Below are 17,218 nucleotides of genomic sequence, written 5' to 3'. Positions count from 1 at the left end.
TAGGTTTGGGTGCTGTCCCTCAGCTCTTCAGCTCAAGGCTGGCACCCTACCATTTGAGCCACAGCACCACTTCTGACCCTTTTTGCTTTTGTGATGCTGAGGAATCAGATCCAGGGCCTCATACATCCAAGACTATCACTCTACTGCTGAGCCGCCTTATCAGCCTGAGCTCCTGCTTTCTATCAGGTGCTGGCAGCCTTTGTTACCCAATTTCCAGCCTAGGGTATATGGGTGGAGTTTTGGTGGGGTTTGGGCTTCTCTTGTCCTGTGCCTCCAGGTCTTTTGTTGTCACAGGCGTGCTTCCCGGGGAGTGCTGTTTCCTGATTTTCTCCCCTCTGTTGAGGCATATGCTCCGCTTTTTACTTCAGTTGGGAGGAGTTGGTTGTGTTGTTCAGGTTCCGGATCCCCGGGCCTGGTTCCGGCCCCAGCCTGTAGTGCGCTTGTTAGGCCTTTGCTGATGTGTATACCACCTAGGTTATGCAGCCTGGAGGACACAGTTCAAATTTCTTCTACTGTTGGTAGTCTTGACCCAGGGGCGCTGTTCCTGGCTTGGGTATTTAATCTCCCTTCCAGGGGCACTCTTGCTCTGGCCTGGCCAGCGGAGTGTGCTCCATGGGCTGGTGGAGCTTTCGAACAGTTCCCAGTTTTAGTGGGTCCTGTGGTCCGGGTATTGGGGTAGGGAGTCTAGGTCAGGGTCTGGGGATTCCCTCCAGCTCTGGTCTCCCTTGAGGGATACACTTTCCCCTGTGGGGTACTCACCCGGGAGCTGGTTGTTTCTGTGTGGTGTAGGTCGTCAGTTGTTGTTGCAATCCGAGTTCAGTTGGGTGGTTGCGGGCTGGACTGGGCGGTGGTGGCTCTGTGTGATTCTTTTCTCTCTCTGCCTCTGTCGAAGCTGTCGGGTCCACAGTGTCCACGCTTAGGTGGCTTCTTCGTGGGTTGTAGAGATCCAGTGGGCCTGAGGCCGGTGCCTCAGGCGGCTTCTTTGCGGGTGATCTGCAGGCAGCCCCCTGTGCCTCTGGGACCTGGGCGGCCCCCGCCGGGTCATTGCAATCGCGAACCAACGGGTCTAGTGCCTCAGGTGGCTTCTGCGCAGGTGGTCTGCAGACAGGTCCCTTTGTGGCGCTGCCGATGCCAGGCGGCTTTGGCGGGATGGAGCCTCTCTGCTCGGGTGGAGAGTGAGGGGTGGGGGTGGGATCCTCGTGGAGACTCCTGGCTGGTAGGTTTCTCTGTTCCTGGCGATCAGTTGTTCTGCAAACCGGTACCTCAGGTGGCTTCGGCATGGGTGATCTGCAGGTGGCCCCCTGTGTCTCTGGGGCTCCGGCAGCCCCTGCCGGGCCAGCTGGCCGGCGGCTTGGCCCACTACCGCGCGGCCAGTAAAGGTTGGGGGAGGGGTCTTCACTTTTCTCTGTTCTGAAATTCTTCTTTTCCTCTCTTTCTTTTTTGTTATTTTCCACCTCTGGTTTTTCTCTGAGTGTTTGTCTTTTTGTTGTTGTTGGTCTCTTGGGGAGATTAAGCATTGGAACTCGAGCTCTCTTTTTGGTTGGGGAGAGCTGTGGCGTTTCCCTACTGCCCCGTCGCCATCTTGCTCCCCCCTCCTCATGTCATTTTCTTACTGAGGATAGTTGGTTTAGGATGATATCATTCCTATTAAAAGTAATTTATGTTCTTGATTAGGCCATGTATATCCAGCAGAATAGCCAAGATTCTTAACAATATATTGTGTTAAGGGAGGCAGTCACTGAGGAATTTTCAAAACTTTGTTCACACAATATTCATTGACATCTTTTTGGCCAAAGCAAGTTAAATGACAAAGTCCAGATCAATGCTTGAGGCTACTTTGTTAGAGAAAGATGAGCTATCTGGGATCCATTATTGAAACAGGAAGCCACAAGAAATATATATTCTATTCACTTTCCCCCTGTAATTCTGAGTTTAAATACTGAGTTGTAACCAACATTTTGCATGATGTTTAAATATTCCAAAACATGATATAGTAAAATACTCAATGGAGTCCTATGTGATATCTTTACATTAACCAGAAAATAGTTCATAGATTCCTAAGTGCAATTCTGTAATTTCTTTTTTTTTTGTCGGTTGTGGGGCTTGAACTCTGGGCCTGGGCACTGTCCCTCAGCTCTTCAGCTCAAGGTGAACGCTCTACCACTTGAGCTACAACGCCACTTCTGGTTTTCTGGTGGAGATAGTAGTCTCACGGTCTCTCCTGCCTGGGCTGGCTTAGAACCGCGATCCTCAGATCTCAGCCTCCTGAGTAGCTAGGATTACAGGCGTGAGCCACCAGCGCCCGGCCAATCCAATTCTGTAATTTCTAAGTTTAGTAAAGAGATTATATGTCTCTCTTTGACTTAGATTATTCAACAATTTTTTAGGGAAAAGGTCTTCTGTACAGGAAGGTGGGTTTTTTTTTCTTTTCTTTTCCAATCCATGTGAATGTATTGCCTTGAGCAGGAAAATTTAAGACAAATTTGAAAGATTAAAAATTAGAGCCAACTGTTTTACAAAGAGTGTTATAAACTTCCCCGCATAGGAAAAATGATTGCTGGAGTGTATAGTGACTTTTAAATGGGCCAATCCTGGGACATCTGGTGTTATATGCTAATCTTGTGGTTTTTGCCTTTAAGAATGCCTGTAACTGCTGCTCAGGGCTCTCTCCCTTGCAGGGGCAGAGAGACCATTTGCACAAACGCAAATGTTGAATAAACTCCTCTTGCTTGTTGCATCTACTGGTTTGGAGTCTTGGTTTCTGGGGCACCCTCCCGTAGACGAAAGTATCCCAGGAGTCTGGGATCTTTCAAAATTCATATTGGTTCTTTCCTGATTCCATTTCATTTGCTTTCTCTTCCAGCTTTGCTTTCACAATCATATCTGCAGTGCCAACAGCAACAAAAAATGAGTGGATCCCTGGTGAGTTTTTTGCTTATGTCTTTCTTTGCTTTTTAGGAACTTTTTATTAACAATGTGCTCCAAAATTAAAATGGAAATGTAGAAAATATTTAGCCTCAGGAAAACATTCATAAATAAGATAAGGATGGCTTTTAGATTTAGTGGATTATATGTTCTTAATAGTCAAACTGAGGGAGGGGGCTGGGAAGTAGGTCAGTGGTAGAGCGCTTGCCTTGCATGCATGAGGCCCTGGGTTCGATTCCTCAGCACCACATAAGCAGAAAAATAAAAAGCCGGAAGTGACACTGTGGCTCAAGTTGGTAGAGCTAGCCTTGAGCTGAAGAGCTGAGGGACAGCACCCAGGCCCAGAGTTCAGGCCCCCCCTCAAAAAAAAGAGTCAAACTGAGTTGAATACAAGTTTACCTCAAATCTGTCTCTGTTTTTACTGATGTGAGAAAAAGTAGCAAGCGCTACATGATCCACTGACACTTAGGAGGTTAGTATGCTAACTTCTTATGGAATGTACATTTGCAGGCCCTTGGTCAGAAATCTTACCCTTATTAGACACAAATTAAACTATCTTCATGATGCTAAACTGGGTAGTGATTATTTTTGGAGTAATTGAATTAGTATGATTCCAAGTATTTTTGAATGTTAAAGGCCTGAGTAAGCCATCTATATGAAGAATTAGAAAAATTAGGGCTGCGTCCATTTTACAATTTACTAACTGCTGATTCTGCTTCTGTAAACTTGCTTACGCTAGCACAGACCCTCCCGGGAAATAAGTAAAAAAGTTTCAGAGTCCAGATACAGGCCCTGGGACAAGGTCTGCAGACATAGATAAAGAACAAAAGAGTATGTTCTTCTAAATTCCTGTTTAGAAACTCTCAGCCAGGGACTCAAGATAAAGACCATCTGGCGAGCCCAGCAAACTAGGTCAAATGTCAACCAATCATGAGCCTGTAACTATGTAGACTCCCTTCCAGGGAAGCCTCCCCCTAGAGAGCCAACCAGTTAAAGAGGAGTGTTACAAGACTTCCTGTGCAACAAAATGATTGCTGGAGTATATGATGATTTTTAAATTGAGCCAATCCCGGGGCGCCCGGTGTCTTATGCTAATCCTGTGGTTTTTGCCTTTAAAAGTGCCTGTAACCACTGCTCGGGGATCCCTGTCTGCCCAGGACAGAGAGTCCATTTGCACAAATGCCAAATAAACTCATCTTGCTTGTTGCATCTGCTGGTTTGGAGTCTTGGTTCCTGGGGTGCCCTCCCATTGAAGAAAGTATCCCAGTGAGTCTGGGGTCTGTCATATATACTTAAATGACTGTCCACATATAATCCTTGGCTGTTGTGTCCTTTCTATAGGGAGTGGAACAGGCTGCATGGAGTTGTATTTTTTTCCAAAGCTCATCAATTGCTTAAAGTATTGTCAAACCCCATGACTGCATTTATTGTTTTTCTTACTTGACTGTTGTGCTATATTTAAAGACTTTGTCTGTGGCCTTTCTAGAAATATGTTTTTATTCTCTTTTAAATTGACCTCCTATGCTATTTTCCTCCATTACTCTCTTTCTTTCCTTTTATTGTTATTATTTTTTCTTTTTTTTGGGGGGGGGTCCAGTAGTGGGGCCTGGGCGCTATCCCTCAGCTCTTCAGCTCAAGGCTAGCGCTCTACCACTTGAGCCACAGCGTTACTTCCGGCTTTTTTTTTTCTTTTTGCTTATGTGGTGCTAAGGAATCGAACCCAGGGTCTCATGCATGCAAGGCAAGCGCTCTACCACTGAGCCACCTTCCCAGCCCCTTATTATTATTTTTAATTAAACAAAAGTTTACACTTACGTAAGTCAGGCAAAGAGATATCCTTTTGGATAATGTCACTCCTTCTCTCACTTTTCTCCAGTTTTTTTCCTCCCTTCATACCCACATGTTCTATAGTTCATTTTCAACACGGTTTCCAGTGAGTACCATTGCTTTCCTTTTATTTGAAAATAGAGACATTGGTGATAAGGGTCCTTGATCAAAGGAACAAGACTAATACAAAGTGAAGTCAAGCAAAGCTTTATTCCCTGCCAAGTATCAAGAATCAAACTAACTGGTCAGGGCTGTGTCTGTGGAGAGTGACCCCCACCTAGTCTCACAGGCTAGCTTTTATAGGGCAAAACAGCAAACTACAAACTAATTGTAAACATGTAGCTAATTTTACTCTTATTGGTTAAAACAGAAGGGTTACATATGTGCTTTTTACTGATTGGACACCTCCACCTGGCCTGGCCTGCCCTTCCCTTCCTTCTCCCCCCCCCCCCCAGGCTTCATTTCTGCTAACTGGCCGTTTTTGGAAATTGTTTTTCTTTTTTTCTTTTGGTTTTGTAAGGTATATTAACTAAGTAGGTTTCATTAGGTAGCCGATCAAGAGAACACCATGAGCTATTCAGGCAGGAAAAGAAGTTTATTTACCGAACTGCTGCCTCCCCTCCCCACCCCTTACTCCCCCATGCATGGTGGAGAAGCACAGCTGAAAAGGAAAAGGGGGGGAGGGGAGGAAGAGCAGAGACCCCCCTCTGGGCCAGGACTTATCTAGGCCTGGGGCAGGAAGAGGTGTGGCCACACTGGATCTGGATGTGACCTCAGGGTCTGGGACCCTCCTAGGGTCAGATGGAAGGCATGTGACCAGAGGTGGCCCAGGATATGACCTAGTAGGAGGGGAAGGTGACTGCTTCCTGGTCTGCCAGTTACCTGGGTAACATATACTAGGCGGAAACTTAGCCAAAAAGGAGAGAGGTGTCCTTGTGCAGACCTTACAGTTCCCTTACAGACAGAGTCGGTTTGCCCTTACTGCACAAAGAACAGGTGCGGACATGGTCAGCTCATACTTATACTTTACAAACCAGATGGCTGCCTTTACAAAATGGAGTTACTTTGGCTAAGCTGGGCCTAACAATTGGGTTTTTGCTTATTTCATCTTTGTGTTTATTTTTGTATATTTTTTTTGGGGGGGTCCAGTTATGTGGCCTGAACCCTGGGCCTGGGCGCTGTCCCTCAGCTCTTCAGCTCAAGGCTAGCGCTCTACCACTTGAGCCACAGCGTTACTTCCGGCTTTTTTTTTTCTTTTTGCTTATGTGGTGCTAAGGAATCGAACCCAGGGTCTCATGCATGCAAGGCAAGCGCTCTACCACTGAGCCACCTTCCCAGCCCCTTATTATTATTTTTAATTAAACAAAAGTTTACACTTACGTAAGTCAGGCAAAGAGATATCCTTTTGGATAATGTCACTCCTTCTCTCACTTTTCTCCAGTTTTTTTCCTCCCTTCATACCCACATGTTCTATAGTTCATTTTCAACACGGTTTCCAGTGAGTACCATTGCTTTCCTTTTATTTGAAAATAGAGACATTGGTGATAAGGGTCCTTGATCAAAGGAACAAGACTAATACAAAGTGAAGTCAAGCAAAGCTTTATTCCCTGCCAAGTGTCAAGAATCAAACTAACTGGTCAGGGCTGTGTCTGTGGAGAGTGACCCCCACCTAGTCTCACAGGCTAGCTTTTATAGGGCAAAACAGCAAACTACAAACTAATTGTAAACATGTAGCTAATTTTACTCTTATTGGTTAAAACAGAAGGGTTACATATGTGCTTTTTACTGATTGGACACCTCCACCTGGCCTGGCCTGCCCTTCCCTTCCTTCTCTCCCCCCCCCCCCAGGCTTCATTTCTGCTAACTGGCCGTTTTTGGAAATTGTTTTTCTTTTTTTCTTTTGGTTCTGTAAGGTATATTAACTAAGTAGGTTTCATTAGGTAGCTGATCAAGAGAACACCATGAGCTATTCAGGCAGGAAAAGAAGTTTATTTACTGAACTGCTACCTCCCTCCCCACCCCTTACCCCCCCATGCATGGTGGAGAAGCACAGCTGAAAAGGAAAAGGGGGGGAGGGGAGGAAGAGCTGTGACCCACCTCTGGGCCAGGACTTATCTAGGCCTGGGGCAGGAAGAGGTGTGGCCACACTGGATCTGGATGTGACCTCAGGGTCTGGGACCCTCCTAGGGTCAGATGGAAGGCATGTGACCAGAGGTGGCCCAGGATATGACCTAGTAGGAGGGGAAGGTGACTGCTTCCTGGTCTGCCAGTTACCTGGGTAACATATACTAGGCGGAAACTTAGCCAAAAAGGAGAGAGGTGTCCTTGTGCAGACCTTACAGTTCCCTTACAGACAGAGTCGGTTTGCCCTTACTGCACAAAGAACAGGTGCGGGCATGGTCAGCTCATACTTATACTTTACAAACCAGATGGCTGCCTTTACAAAATGGAGTTACTTTGGCTAAGCTGGGCCTAACAATTGGGTTTTTGCTTATTTCATCTTCGTGTTTATTTTTGTATTCTTTTTTTTTGGGGGGGGGAGTCCGGTCGTGGGGCCTGAACCCTGGGCCTGGGCGCTGTCCCTCAGCTCTTCAGCTCAAGGCTAGCACTCTACTGCTTGATCCACAGTGTCACTTCCAGCTTTTTTCTTTTTGTTTATGTGGTGCTGAGGAATCAAACCCAGGGCCTCAGGCATGCAAGGCAAGCACTCTACCACTGAGCCACCTTCCCAGCCCTATTTTTGTATTCTAAAAGGTATGCTTTTATGAGTAGTATATTATTGAATTGTTTCCCTTTTTTCTCATGTCAGGCAATGGCATATATCTTTACTCCATTTACATTACATACTAATATGGTTTCATTTATGTCTACCATTTTGCTACTTACTTTCTCCTTGCTTTATCTGATATTTATTTGTTACTTTCTATCTTTTTAGGGGTGTGATCATATCTTTCTAGCATAGTCATCTCTGGGTATCCACAAATAGCAAAATAGATGTTCATGTTTCTTATGTAAAACTGTGTTGTGATTTCATATAAGCAGCACACATCCATCTATATACTTTAAATCACCTCTGACAACTAGTACAAATTAAATGCAATGTAAGTAGTTGATATTTGGCATTTTCCAGTGTATATCACAAAATTTTAGGACTGTACATGTTCAGTACAGTAGCTATATGTTTTCAAAGTTCTGGATCCATAGCTGGTTGAATTTGTGGGACTCACAAATATGCAAGGCCCACTGTATTTTAAGGTTATCATGGATGAGCACTAATGGAGTATGGTACTACATTTTTCCTAATGAATGAAAAATGAGTGATTTTACATTTACTGGAAGTTCATCCTCAGCCTGAAGCATGATGTTTTAGAAGAAGCCAAACCTACAGGCAATTGTTCTATTGTTTTTCAATTCTCATCTCTAGAACTACAAGAAAATATATTTCTCTCTCAATTCTGTTTTTTTTTTTGGGGGGGGGGGATCCGGTTGTGGGGCCTGAACTCTGGGCCTGGGCGCTGTCCCTCAGCTCTTCAGCTCAAGGTTAGTGCTCTACCACTTGAGCCACCGCACCACTTCCAGGTTTTTTTCTTTTTTGCTTATGTGGTGCTGAGGAATTGAGCCCAGGGCCACAGGCATGCAAGGCAAGCTCTCTACCACTGAGCCACCTTCCCAACCCCCTGAATTCTGTTTTGATATGGCAGCCATAGGAAACTAATATACTGTAATGCATTGCATTATTATTTGTTACTCTCAGTTTTGAATATGTTTAGAGTACTGTTTTACTGCATCAAAATCTATAGGTGCTTTACAAGGGAATAGCTCTATATATAAGCTTTATGCTTAATACCTTTAAAAAATTGGCTATATTGTGGCTTTGAACTTAGGGCATGACATGTACAAAGCAAGTGCAGTAGCAGCTGGATATTGGTTCTTTATCCCTAGTGCATGTACTTTTGTAATCAATACATGTATGTATGCACATATTGAATTCTCATTTATATGAATCACCTATATACTATTGTATTTTTACATTAAGCCATTATTTAAAAAATTACATAAAGTAAATATGTTTGTATCCGTATCTCTCTGTGTGTGTGTGTGTGTGTGTGTGTGTGTGTGTGTGTAGAGTAGTCCTTTATGCTTACCTACAATTTCACTATTTCTGTGATCCTGATTCTATGAGTACATCTAAGTTAGCACATATTGTGATGTAGCATCTTTTCATGTAGCTCTCTAGTAATGCAGGTGTGTTGCTGATAAATTAGCTTAATCAGAAAATATATTCAATACATATTTTTAGAATAGTTCCTCTGGAACTGTTGGGGTGAAGGAAGTTATTTTCTTTTAATACTTTATACACATATTTCCTTTTGGTGTATTGGGGGGTCATCATTCATTTCTGGTATTGTTAAGCATAGTGACAGTAGAAAAATGGTTAGTCATTCTTTTTTTGTAGTGAGACTCAGCATGGGAATTTATCTTTCCTTGTGCCTTCTGCATAAGACATTAGTACCAAATACTGTTGTACCCTCTTTTATTTTCTTCCACATTTTGGATCGTTTCCCTGATTTTCTTTTCTTTTCTTTTTTTCTTTATTTTTGTTGGTTGTGGGGCTTGAACTCTGGCCTGGGTGCTGTCCCTCAGCTCTTCAGCTTAAGGCTAGCACTCTATCACTGGAGCCACAACTCCACTTCCAGTTTTCTGGTGGTTTATTGGAGATAAGAGTCTCACAGACTTTCCTGCCTGGGCTGGCCTTGAACCGCAATCCTCAAAATCTCAGCCTCCTGAATAACTAGGAGGCACCGGCTTTTTTTTTTTTTCTTAATGCTTAAACTCAGGGTGTGGAAACTATCCCTGAGCTTGTTTTGCTTAAGGCTAGTTCACTCTACCACTTGAGCCATAGTGCCACTTCCGGCCTTTTCTGTGTATGTGCTACTAAGGAGTTAAACCCAGGGCTTCATGTATGTTAGGCCAGCACTCTACCACTGACCACCTTCCCAGCCCTTCCCTGATCTTTATTCTTATTTTTCTTTGCCTTGCTGGGGATTGCTAGGTCTCACAGTGCTTTCTGATATTCTCTCTCTTAGTTCTTTTTCCATGTCCCTTCCATCCTTCTATGAGGTATTAGTAAATGCAAATATGGTCAAGACACATTTTATTTCATTATGATTAATGTTTTGTAATGCAGAAGGAGGGTGATGTCATAATAGTTAATGCTACCAGTTCTATGGTTTTTAGGAATGACGTATAAGAAGGTTTCAGAACATCTTTAGGGTTATACTAATAATGAGACCTTTATTGTGAGAACTAAGTAAAATATTGTGTGTCCCAGATTATTACTAATCAATTTCTTGAGTACTGTTACTTTCTTTAACACTTACCTAGGCACTGTGTTTTTATAGATATGCTAATGTGGTTGGTACCCCTTGTGATTTCTTTTTATTTATTTATTTTGTCCAGTTGTGGGCCTGAACTCTGGGCCTGGGCGCTGTCCCTCAGCTCTTAGGCTCAAGGCTAGCACTCTACCACTTGAGCCACAGCGCCACTTCCGGATTTTTCCCCTGCTTATGTGGTGCTGATAAGTACATTTCTTATCAAGCATTGTAGCCTCCTCCTTTTTTTCCCCTTCCCATCGCTTCCCATCCTCCACCCAATCCTCCCCTCTTCCCCCCCAACCAAAGCTGTAAAGTTCATTTTCAACATAACGACTTGTACATCTCATTGTTGCAATGGGTCCACCTGTATCCCTAGTTAAACAATTTGTTTTTCCCCTTCCCCTCCACAAATTATACCCACATCAAATGCAGTGAAAGCAGGGGTTATACTGTGGGGGAGGGACATACAAAGCAACAAAGAAATAACCCCTTGTGATTTCTTGACTGAGCTCTGGATGATCTAGTTTCTAGGCATCTAGTTACAATTGATGCCAGTAGTGAAGGTCATTAGCTCTTTAAAAGAGGAATTTTATCTTGTTTCTATTGCTAGCACCAGAAGCACTTCCTGATTAATAAGGTGAAACTTATTTTAATAGTTAATAAGTTTGTATAGAGGCAGCTATATATACTTTGACTTTTCTTTCCTGTATTGCATAGATAACAGAGCAAGGTCCAGCCATTTTTTTTTCCAGTCCTGAGGCTTGAACTCAGGGCCTGGGCATTGTCCCTGAGCTGCTTTTGTTCAAGGCTAGCACACTATCACTTGAGCCCCAGTGCCATTTCCAGCTTTTTCTGTTTATGTGTTACTGAGGAATTAAACCCAGGGCTTCATTCATGCTAGGCCAGCCCTCTACCAATAAGCAACATTCCTGGCTCTCCAACCATTTTATGTAAGACAGGAACATACATGTAGAGAAATAGAGTCCTCAGAGTTGGTTATCTTATGACTCATGGCTAATGACTTCTTAAATATGCCGTTACAGGGTTTGGTATCATTTGAGGATGTGTCTGTGGACTTCAGCTGGGAGGAGTGGAAGGACCTGGATGATGCTCAGAGGACCCTGTATAAGGATGTAATGCTGGAGATCTATAGCAACCTGGTGTCCTTGGGTGAGCAAAGGTCACATTAATTCTCATGAGCAAGTGCTTTGTTCTTGATAGATATATGAATATGGATCAGATTTAATGCTATTTAGATGTAATATTCTGGGTTTTTTTTGGGGGGGTCCAGTCATGGGGCCTGAACTCTGGGCTTGGGCACTGTCCCTCAGCTCTTCAGCTCAAGACTAGTGCTCTACCACTTGAGCCACAGCGCCACTTCTGGCTTTTTTCTTTTTGCTTATGTGGTGCTGAGGAGTCGAACCCAGGGCCTTGAGCATGCAAGGCAAGCGCTCTACCACTGAGCCACCTTCCCAGACCAATATTCTGTTTTTTGAGGACCATCATGTCCCCATAAGAAAAAGTTCATTCTTCTAAGTAGTTTGGTGAAAGTTCTATCCTATTACCCAATAACAGGGCACTAGTTTCCCAAATCTGACTTACTTCTGAAGCCAGAGCAAACAGCAGAGCCATTGATGGAAGAAGGATACTCTAAACAGGGCTTCCCAGGTGATTCAGTGCAGTTTAGACAGGGAGGTTGTGAAGATCAGAGCCAGTGTGGCTGTGTTGAGCTGTTCTCCACAGTTCCCACACCTGAAGACAGATCCTGTCATGCACTGGACATCTGCCCTCTGCAGTCTTCATTGGTATCTCTTTTATAAATGTACCTCCTCATTTTTGTTTCTTTAAGTGTTACTGAGACTCTAGTCATGTTCTGGCTCTTAGACTTTCTTCTTGGTTAGTTTTTCTATATTTTCAGTTACTTTTTCTCTATCCAATGATAAAATCTTTCCCCCTAAACATTTACTAATACTTCATAAATTCCTTCAAGGTTGGTTAGTAGAATAATTTGCATGTGCTTTTATTTTTGTGATGTGTAGAATAACAAGAAAAATCAAATATATTTCCTTTGAATGAACTTAATACTATTTTCAGAACAGACACAAACAAAACAAATATGTTTAGTTGTGAGATGAGATCCACAAAAAAGTTTTTGTTTTTCTTTTGTCCGTCGTGGCGCTTTAACTCTGGGCCATATTAAGTGAAGCTCTCCAGCTCAAAGCAAGCGCTCTACCACTTGAGTCACAGCACCACTTCCAGTTTTCTGAGTGGTTTATTGGAGATAAGAGTCTCATGGAGTTTTGCTGGGGCTGACTTTGAACCTCGATCCTCAGATCTCATCCTCCTAAGAAGTTAGGATTACAGGCGTGAGCCACTGGTGCCCAGCTTCCACAAAGAAGTTTTACCTGGATGAGACTGAGGAAAATATTGAATAAGAGATATTATTATTTATTTTTATGGTTTTTTTTGTCAGTTGTGGGCCTGAACTCTGGGCCTGGACACTGTCCCGCAGCTCTTCAGCTCAAGGTTAGTCCTCTACCTCTTGAGCCACAGCGCCACTTGCGGCTTTTTCTGCTTATGTGGTGCTGAAGAATCGAACCCAGGGCCTCATGCTTACAAAGCAAGCACTCTACCACTGAGCCACCTTCCCAGCCCAAGAGATATTATTTACTTAAGAAAATCTTTATATTATTTTAATATTTATTTATTTATTTTATTTATTTATTTTTGTTGTTTTTTGGGTCCGGTTGTGGGGCCTGAACTCTGGGCCTGGGCGCTGTCCCTCAGCTCTTCAGCTCAAGGCTAACACTCTACCACTTGAGCCACAGTGCCACTTCTGGCTTTTTTCTTTTTGCTTATGTGGTGCTGAGGAATCGAACCCAGGGCCTCAGGCATGCAAAGCAAGCGCTCTACCACTGAGCCACCTTCCCAGCCCCTATTTTAATATTTAATATTTTATTGTAAACACGATGTATAGAGTAGTTACAGTTACATTTGTCGGGAAATGAGGACATTGCTGTTGGAAAGTGTTATGCAATACCTCGTTTTCTCTCCCTGTTTCCCCCAGGATAACTTAATTTTTATGTGATGCTTTTCTAAATTTGCCATACGATATATAGGTTGATATACAATCTAATATAAAGTGCACATCACTATTATAGACACGAATTTGGAATTCAGTAATTTAAAACTGGTATTTAAAATCAAAAGCACATATTTGAGGTCTTCTTTAGAATTGATGAGAAATAAGAAAATAGGTTCAAAAGTAGCCTTCTACCAGGTTGTCTGAGATCATTATACCAGACCAAAGTTCTATATTCCCCATTAACAGGACACTGTGTTCCTAAACCTGAAGTGATTGTTAAGCTGGAGCAAGGAGCAGAACCATGGCTGGGAGAAGCCCTAGATAAGAATATCACAGGTGAGTCAGCGTTTGCTGGACATGGATGTTAAAAAGAGAGAGCTCAGAAGATGTGACTATATTGAGATGTTCTCATTCCTATCCCATCTCCTGGATTCCTGTGTTCCTGATTCTTTCCAGCAGGTACTAGGGTAATGGATGAAGACATACTATAACTTTGTAATAACATCATAAGAGGAGGAATGAATGTAACTAACCTACATGACTTAATAGACAATGTCTCTCCTTTTTTTGCCTCTATATCATCAGATTTTACCAAGGCTAGCTTATGGGAATTACAGGAACAGATCAAATAGGCATATTCTAAGCAATAAGAAATAAGATATGAGGGGGTTGGGAAGGTGGCTCGGTAGAGTGCTTGCCTTGCTTGCATGATACCCTGGGTTCAATTCGTTAGCACCACATAAGCAGAAAAAGCTGGAAGTGGTGCTTTGGTTCAAGTGGTATGGTGCTGGCCTTGAGCTGAAGAGCTGAGGGACAGTGCCCAGGCCCAGCATTCAGGTCCCACAACCAGCCGAAAAAAAAAAAAAGAAAGAAGATATTAGAAGGCAGTAATGTGAGTACACAAAGGCACTTTTCCTGTCTTTGACAGGAAGATTAGAAAAATTGATCTTGTATAAATCAGGTGCCTGTAATCCTAGCTATTCAAAAGGCTGAGATCTGAGGACTGTGGTTCAGAGCAAGCCAGGGCCGGAAATTTTGTGAGATTCTTATTTCCAGTTAACCACCAGGAAACCAGAAGTGGCACGATGGCTCATGTGGTAGAGTGCTAGCTTTGAGCTGAAGAGCTCAGGCCCAGGCCCAGAGTTCAAGCCCCACTACCAGCACCACCCCCCTCCAAAAAAATCCTGTCTTAAATACAGGATAAAGAACCATAAAACAATAAGTTTTCTAGTAAGATCAGTCACTGCAAATATTCACAGCTCCCATCTGGATGAGGGTCCCCATACTGTGTGTGGCAGAAAAGAAGTTCTTTGGACTCAAGTCCAAGTGAACCAACACTAATGTGGAGCATCCTAAAATCTATGTGAGAGTATTTAAGGTTAGCATTTCTCTTTTATCTTTGGAACCCATTCTGAAACAAAAAAAGAAAATGGAAAACTTACAGGAACTCCATTTTCTGTTAACCCTGTAGATAGATGGTATCAGGAACTAAGGAGGACAGGATATTTGCAGCCTCAGATAAGTCAGAAAAGAAACTTCTCAATGGTGGAGCAGAAACCTAGGATTCAGAACCAAAGCTTTTAAAAAATGTAACCAAGTTTGGGGGTCTAGTGTCACCCATGTGGGCAATGCTACGAAAATAGGAATGTGGAAGATATTTTTTAGAACATACAAAAAAAAAGAGACTTGAAAATCCCCATAGGTACCAGGTAGAATTTTCTGGGAGGAGAGTTTGTCAAAGATAGGCATGAATCTTCTCTTCAGGAACCACTCCTGCTTAGGTGACAGGTAATTTACCCTTTTATATATCCTTAGGTTCTCTGAACCTGGAACACATGCTATCTTCAAATCTAAAGGTTTCAGAAGGAAAGTAGCACATAATTTTTGCAAAATATATAAAAACTTCCCTAAAACAAAACAAAATTGAGCCGGGTGCTGGTGGCTCATGCCTGTAATCCTAGCTACTCAGAAGGCTGAAGACTGAAGATCTCAGTTCAAAGCCAGCCCAGGCAGGAAAGTCCATGAGACTCTTATCTCCAGTTAACCACCAGAAAACTGGAAATGATACTGTGGCTCAAGTGGTAGAGCTGAAGACCTCAGGGACAGTGCCCAGACCCAGAGTTCAAGCCCTGCAACAGACCAAAAATAAAAAAAAAATTGAAAGAAAAGAAAGGAAGAGAAATAATTGGCAGATTATTTGTCTTCAGCTTAAAAGCAATAGCAGTTATTGAGTATTTTGACCAAATATTTCCTCTGATATTTAAACACACAATAAGACTTTAAGAACCAGAGAAGAATATGATTTTATTAGTATTTGTTAAGTAACTCCTTAGGAATGCATTCAATTCTCATAATTCCATTCCTAGTAGTATTATCTTTAGTAAGTAGAATGGGAGGAAATGTGTTTACCTTTACTTGAGTATTCTCTAAATAATTCTTGGATGCCCTCATGATTTTAATCTACTTATTTGTTAAACATTTTAGATGTCCAGCAAGTAGATGGCTTCGGTGAAATGTGCCAGGAAAGTCCAGACAGACATCTGTTACAAGTCATAATCAAAAGTAGCAACATAGTGGAGGAAAGAGTTCGTTTTTTAGGTGTGAAAAATGAAACAAATCTTCTTACTACAAATCAGATCTCAGTGTACAGCGGGAAACTCTCTCAGGAGAGATACCCCATGAATATAATGAATGTAATTACCAGAAATCAGATCTCAGCAAGCCTCAGAGAACTCAAGCAGGAAACAAATCACATGAGTGTAACACATGTGGAAAGTCTTTCAAGCAAAACCCATACCTCAATGTTTATCAGAAAAGACACACAGGAGAGAAATCTTATGAATATAACCCATGTGCAAAGTCTTTCAAAAGGAAATCATAGCTCGAGGTGCATCAGAGAACATACAGGGGAGAAACCACATAAATGTAACGTGTGTGGAAGGTCTTTCAGCCAGAGGTCTTATCTCCGCAAACATCAGAGCACACATACAGGAGAGAAACAATCTGAACGTAATGCATGTGGAAATGCTTTTGTCATCGAATCAAACCTTAAAAGGAATCAGAACACACACACAGAGGAGAAACCATATGAATGTGAGTCATGTGAAAAGTCTTTCAGCAAGATGTCTTCTCTCCACAAGCATCAGCTTACCCATACAAGAGGGAAACCATATGAATGTAACACATGTGGAAAGTCTTTCACCCAGATGTGGTATCTCCGCAGACATCAGAAAACACACACTGGAGAGAAACCTTATGGATGTAACTCGTGTGGGAAGTCTTTCATAATGATTTCACATCTCCGCATGCATCAGAGCACACACACCGGGGAGAAACCATATGAATGTGACACATGTGGAAAGTCTTTTGTCATCAAGTCCAACCTCACTAGGCATCAGAGAACACACACCGGGGAGAAACCATATGAATGTAAATCATGTGGAAAGTCTTTTAGACGGATGTCACATCTCTGTAGCCATCAGAATAAACACACAGCAGAGAAATCTTATAACTGCAACACATGTGGAAAGTCTTTCTTCTACAAGTCTAACCTCATTGACCATCAGAAAATACACACAGGAGAGAAACCATATGAATGTGACACATGTGGAAAGTCTTTTCTCATGAAGTCACACCTCAATGCACATCAGAAAATACACACAGGAGAAAAACCATATGAATGTAACATCTGTGGAAAGTCTTTCACCACGAAGGCAATCCTCAATTATCACCAGACAATTCATACAGGAGAGAAGCCTTATGAGTGTAACAAATGTGGAAAGTATTTTGTCTACAAATCATCCCTCAGTATACACCAGACAACACACACAGGAGAGAAACCATATAAATGTAACAGATGTGGAAAGTCTTTTCTCACAAAGTCATACTTCAGTGTGCATCAGAAAACACATACAGGAGAGAAACCATATGAATGTGACACATGTGGAAAGTCTTTTCTCATAAAGTCACACCTCAATACACATCAGAAAACACACACAGGAGAAAA

The 17,218-nt window shown here is 42.5% G+C and overlaps 1 protein-coding gene across 1 annotated transcript in view; it reads left to right on the top strand.

Moving 5' to 3' along the window:
- LOC106000684 (zinc finger protein 883-like) overlaps positions 1 to 17,218 on the top strand; it is a 26,339-nt gene that overhangs the window by 8,198 nt on the left and 923 nt on the right. The window contains 4 exon segments of the mRNA XM_013035974.1: positions 2,864 to 2,922; positions 11,171 to 11,297; positions 13,459 to 13,548; positions 15,697 to 16,645. Of these exon segments, the coding sequence (XP_012891428.1) occupies positions 2,908 to 2,922; positions 11,171 to 11,297; positions 13,459 to 13,548; positions 15,697 to 16,645 (1,181 nt within the window). The 5' untranslated portion in view covers positions 2,864 to 2,907.

This window comes from Dipodomys ordii, unplaced genomic scaffold (genome assembly GCF_000151885.1).
Source record: "Dipodomys ordii isolate 6190 unplaced genomic scaffold, Dord_2.0 Scaffold234, whole genome shotgun sequence".
Classification (NCBI taxonomy): Eukaryota; Metazoa; Chordata; class Mammalia; order Rodentia; family Heteromyidae; genus Dipodomys; species Dipodomys ordii.
Note: the sequence above shows the minus strand (reverse complement) of the source record. Positions and strands in the feature narration are given on the sequence as shown.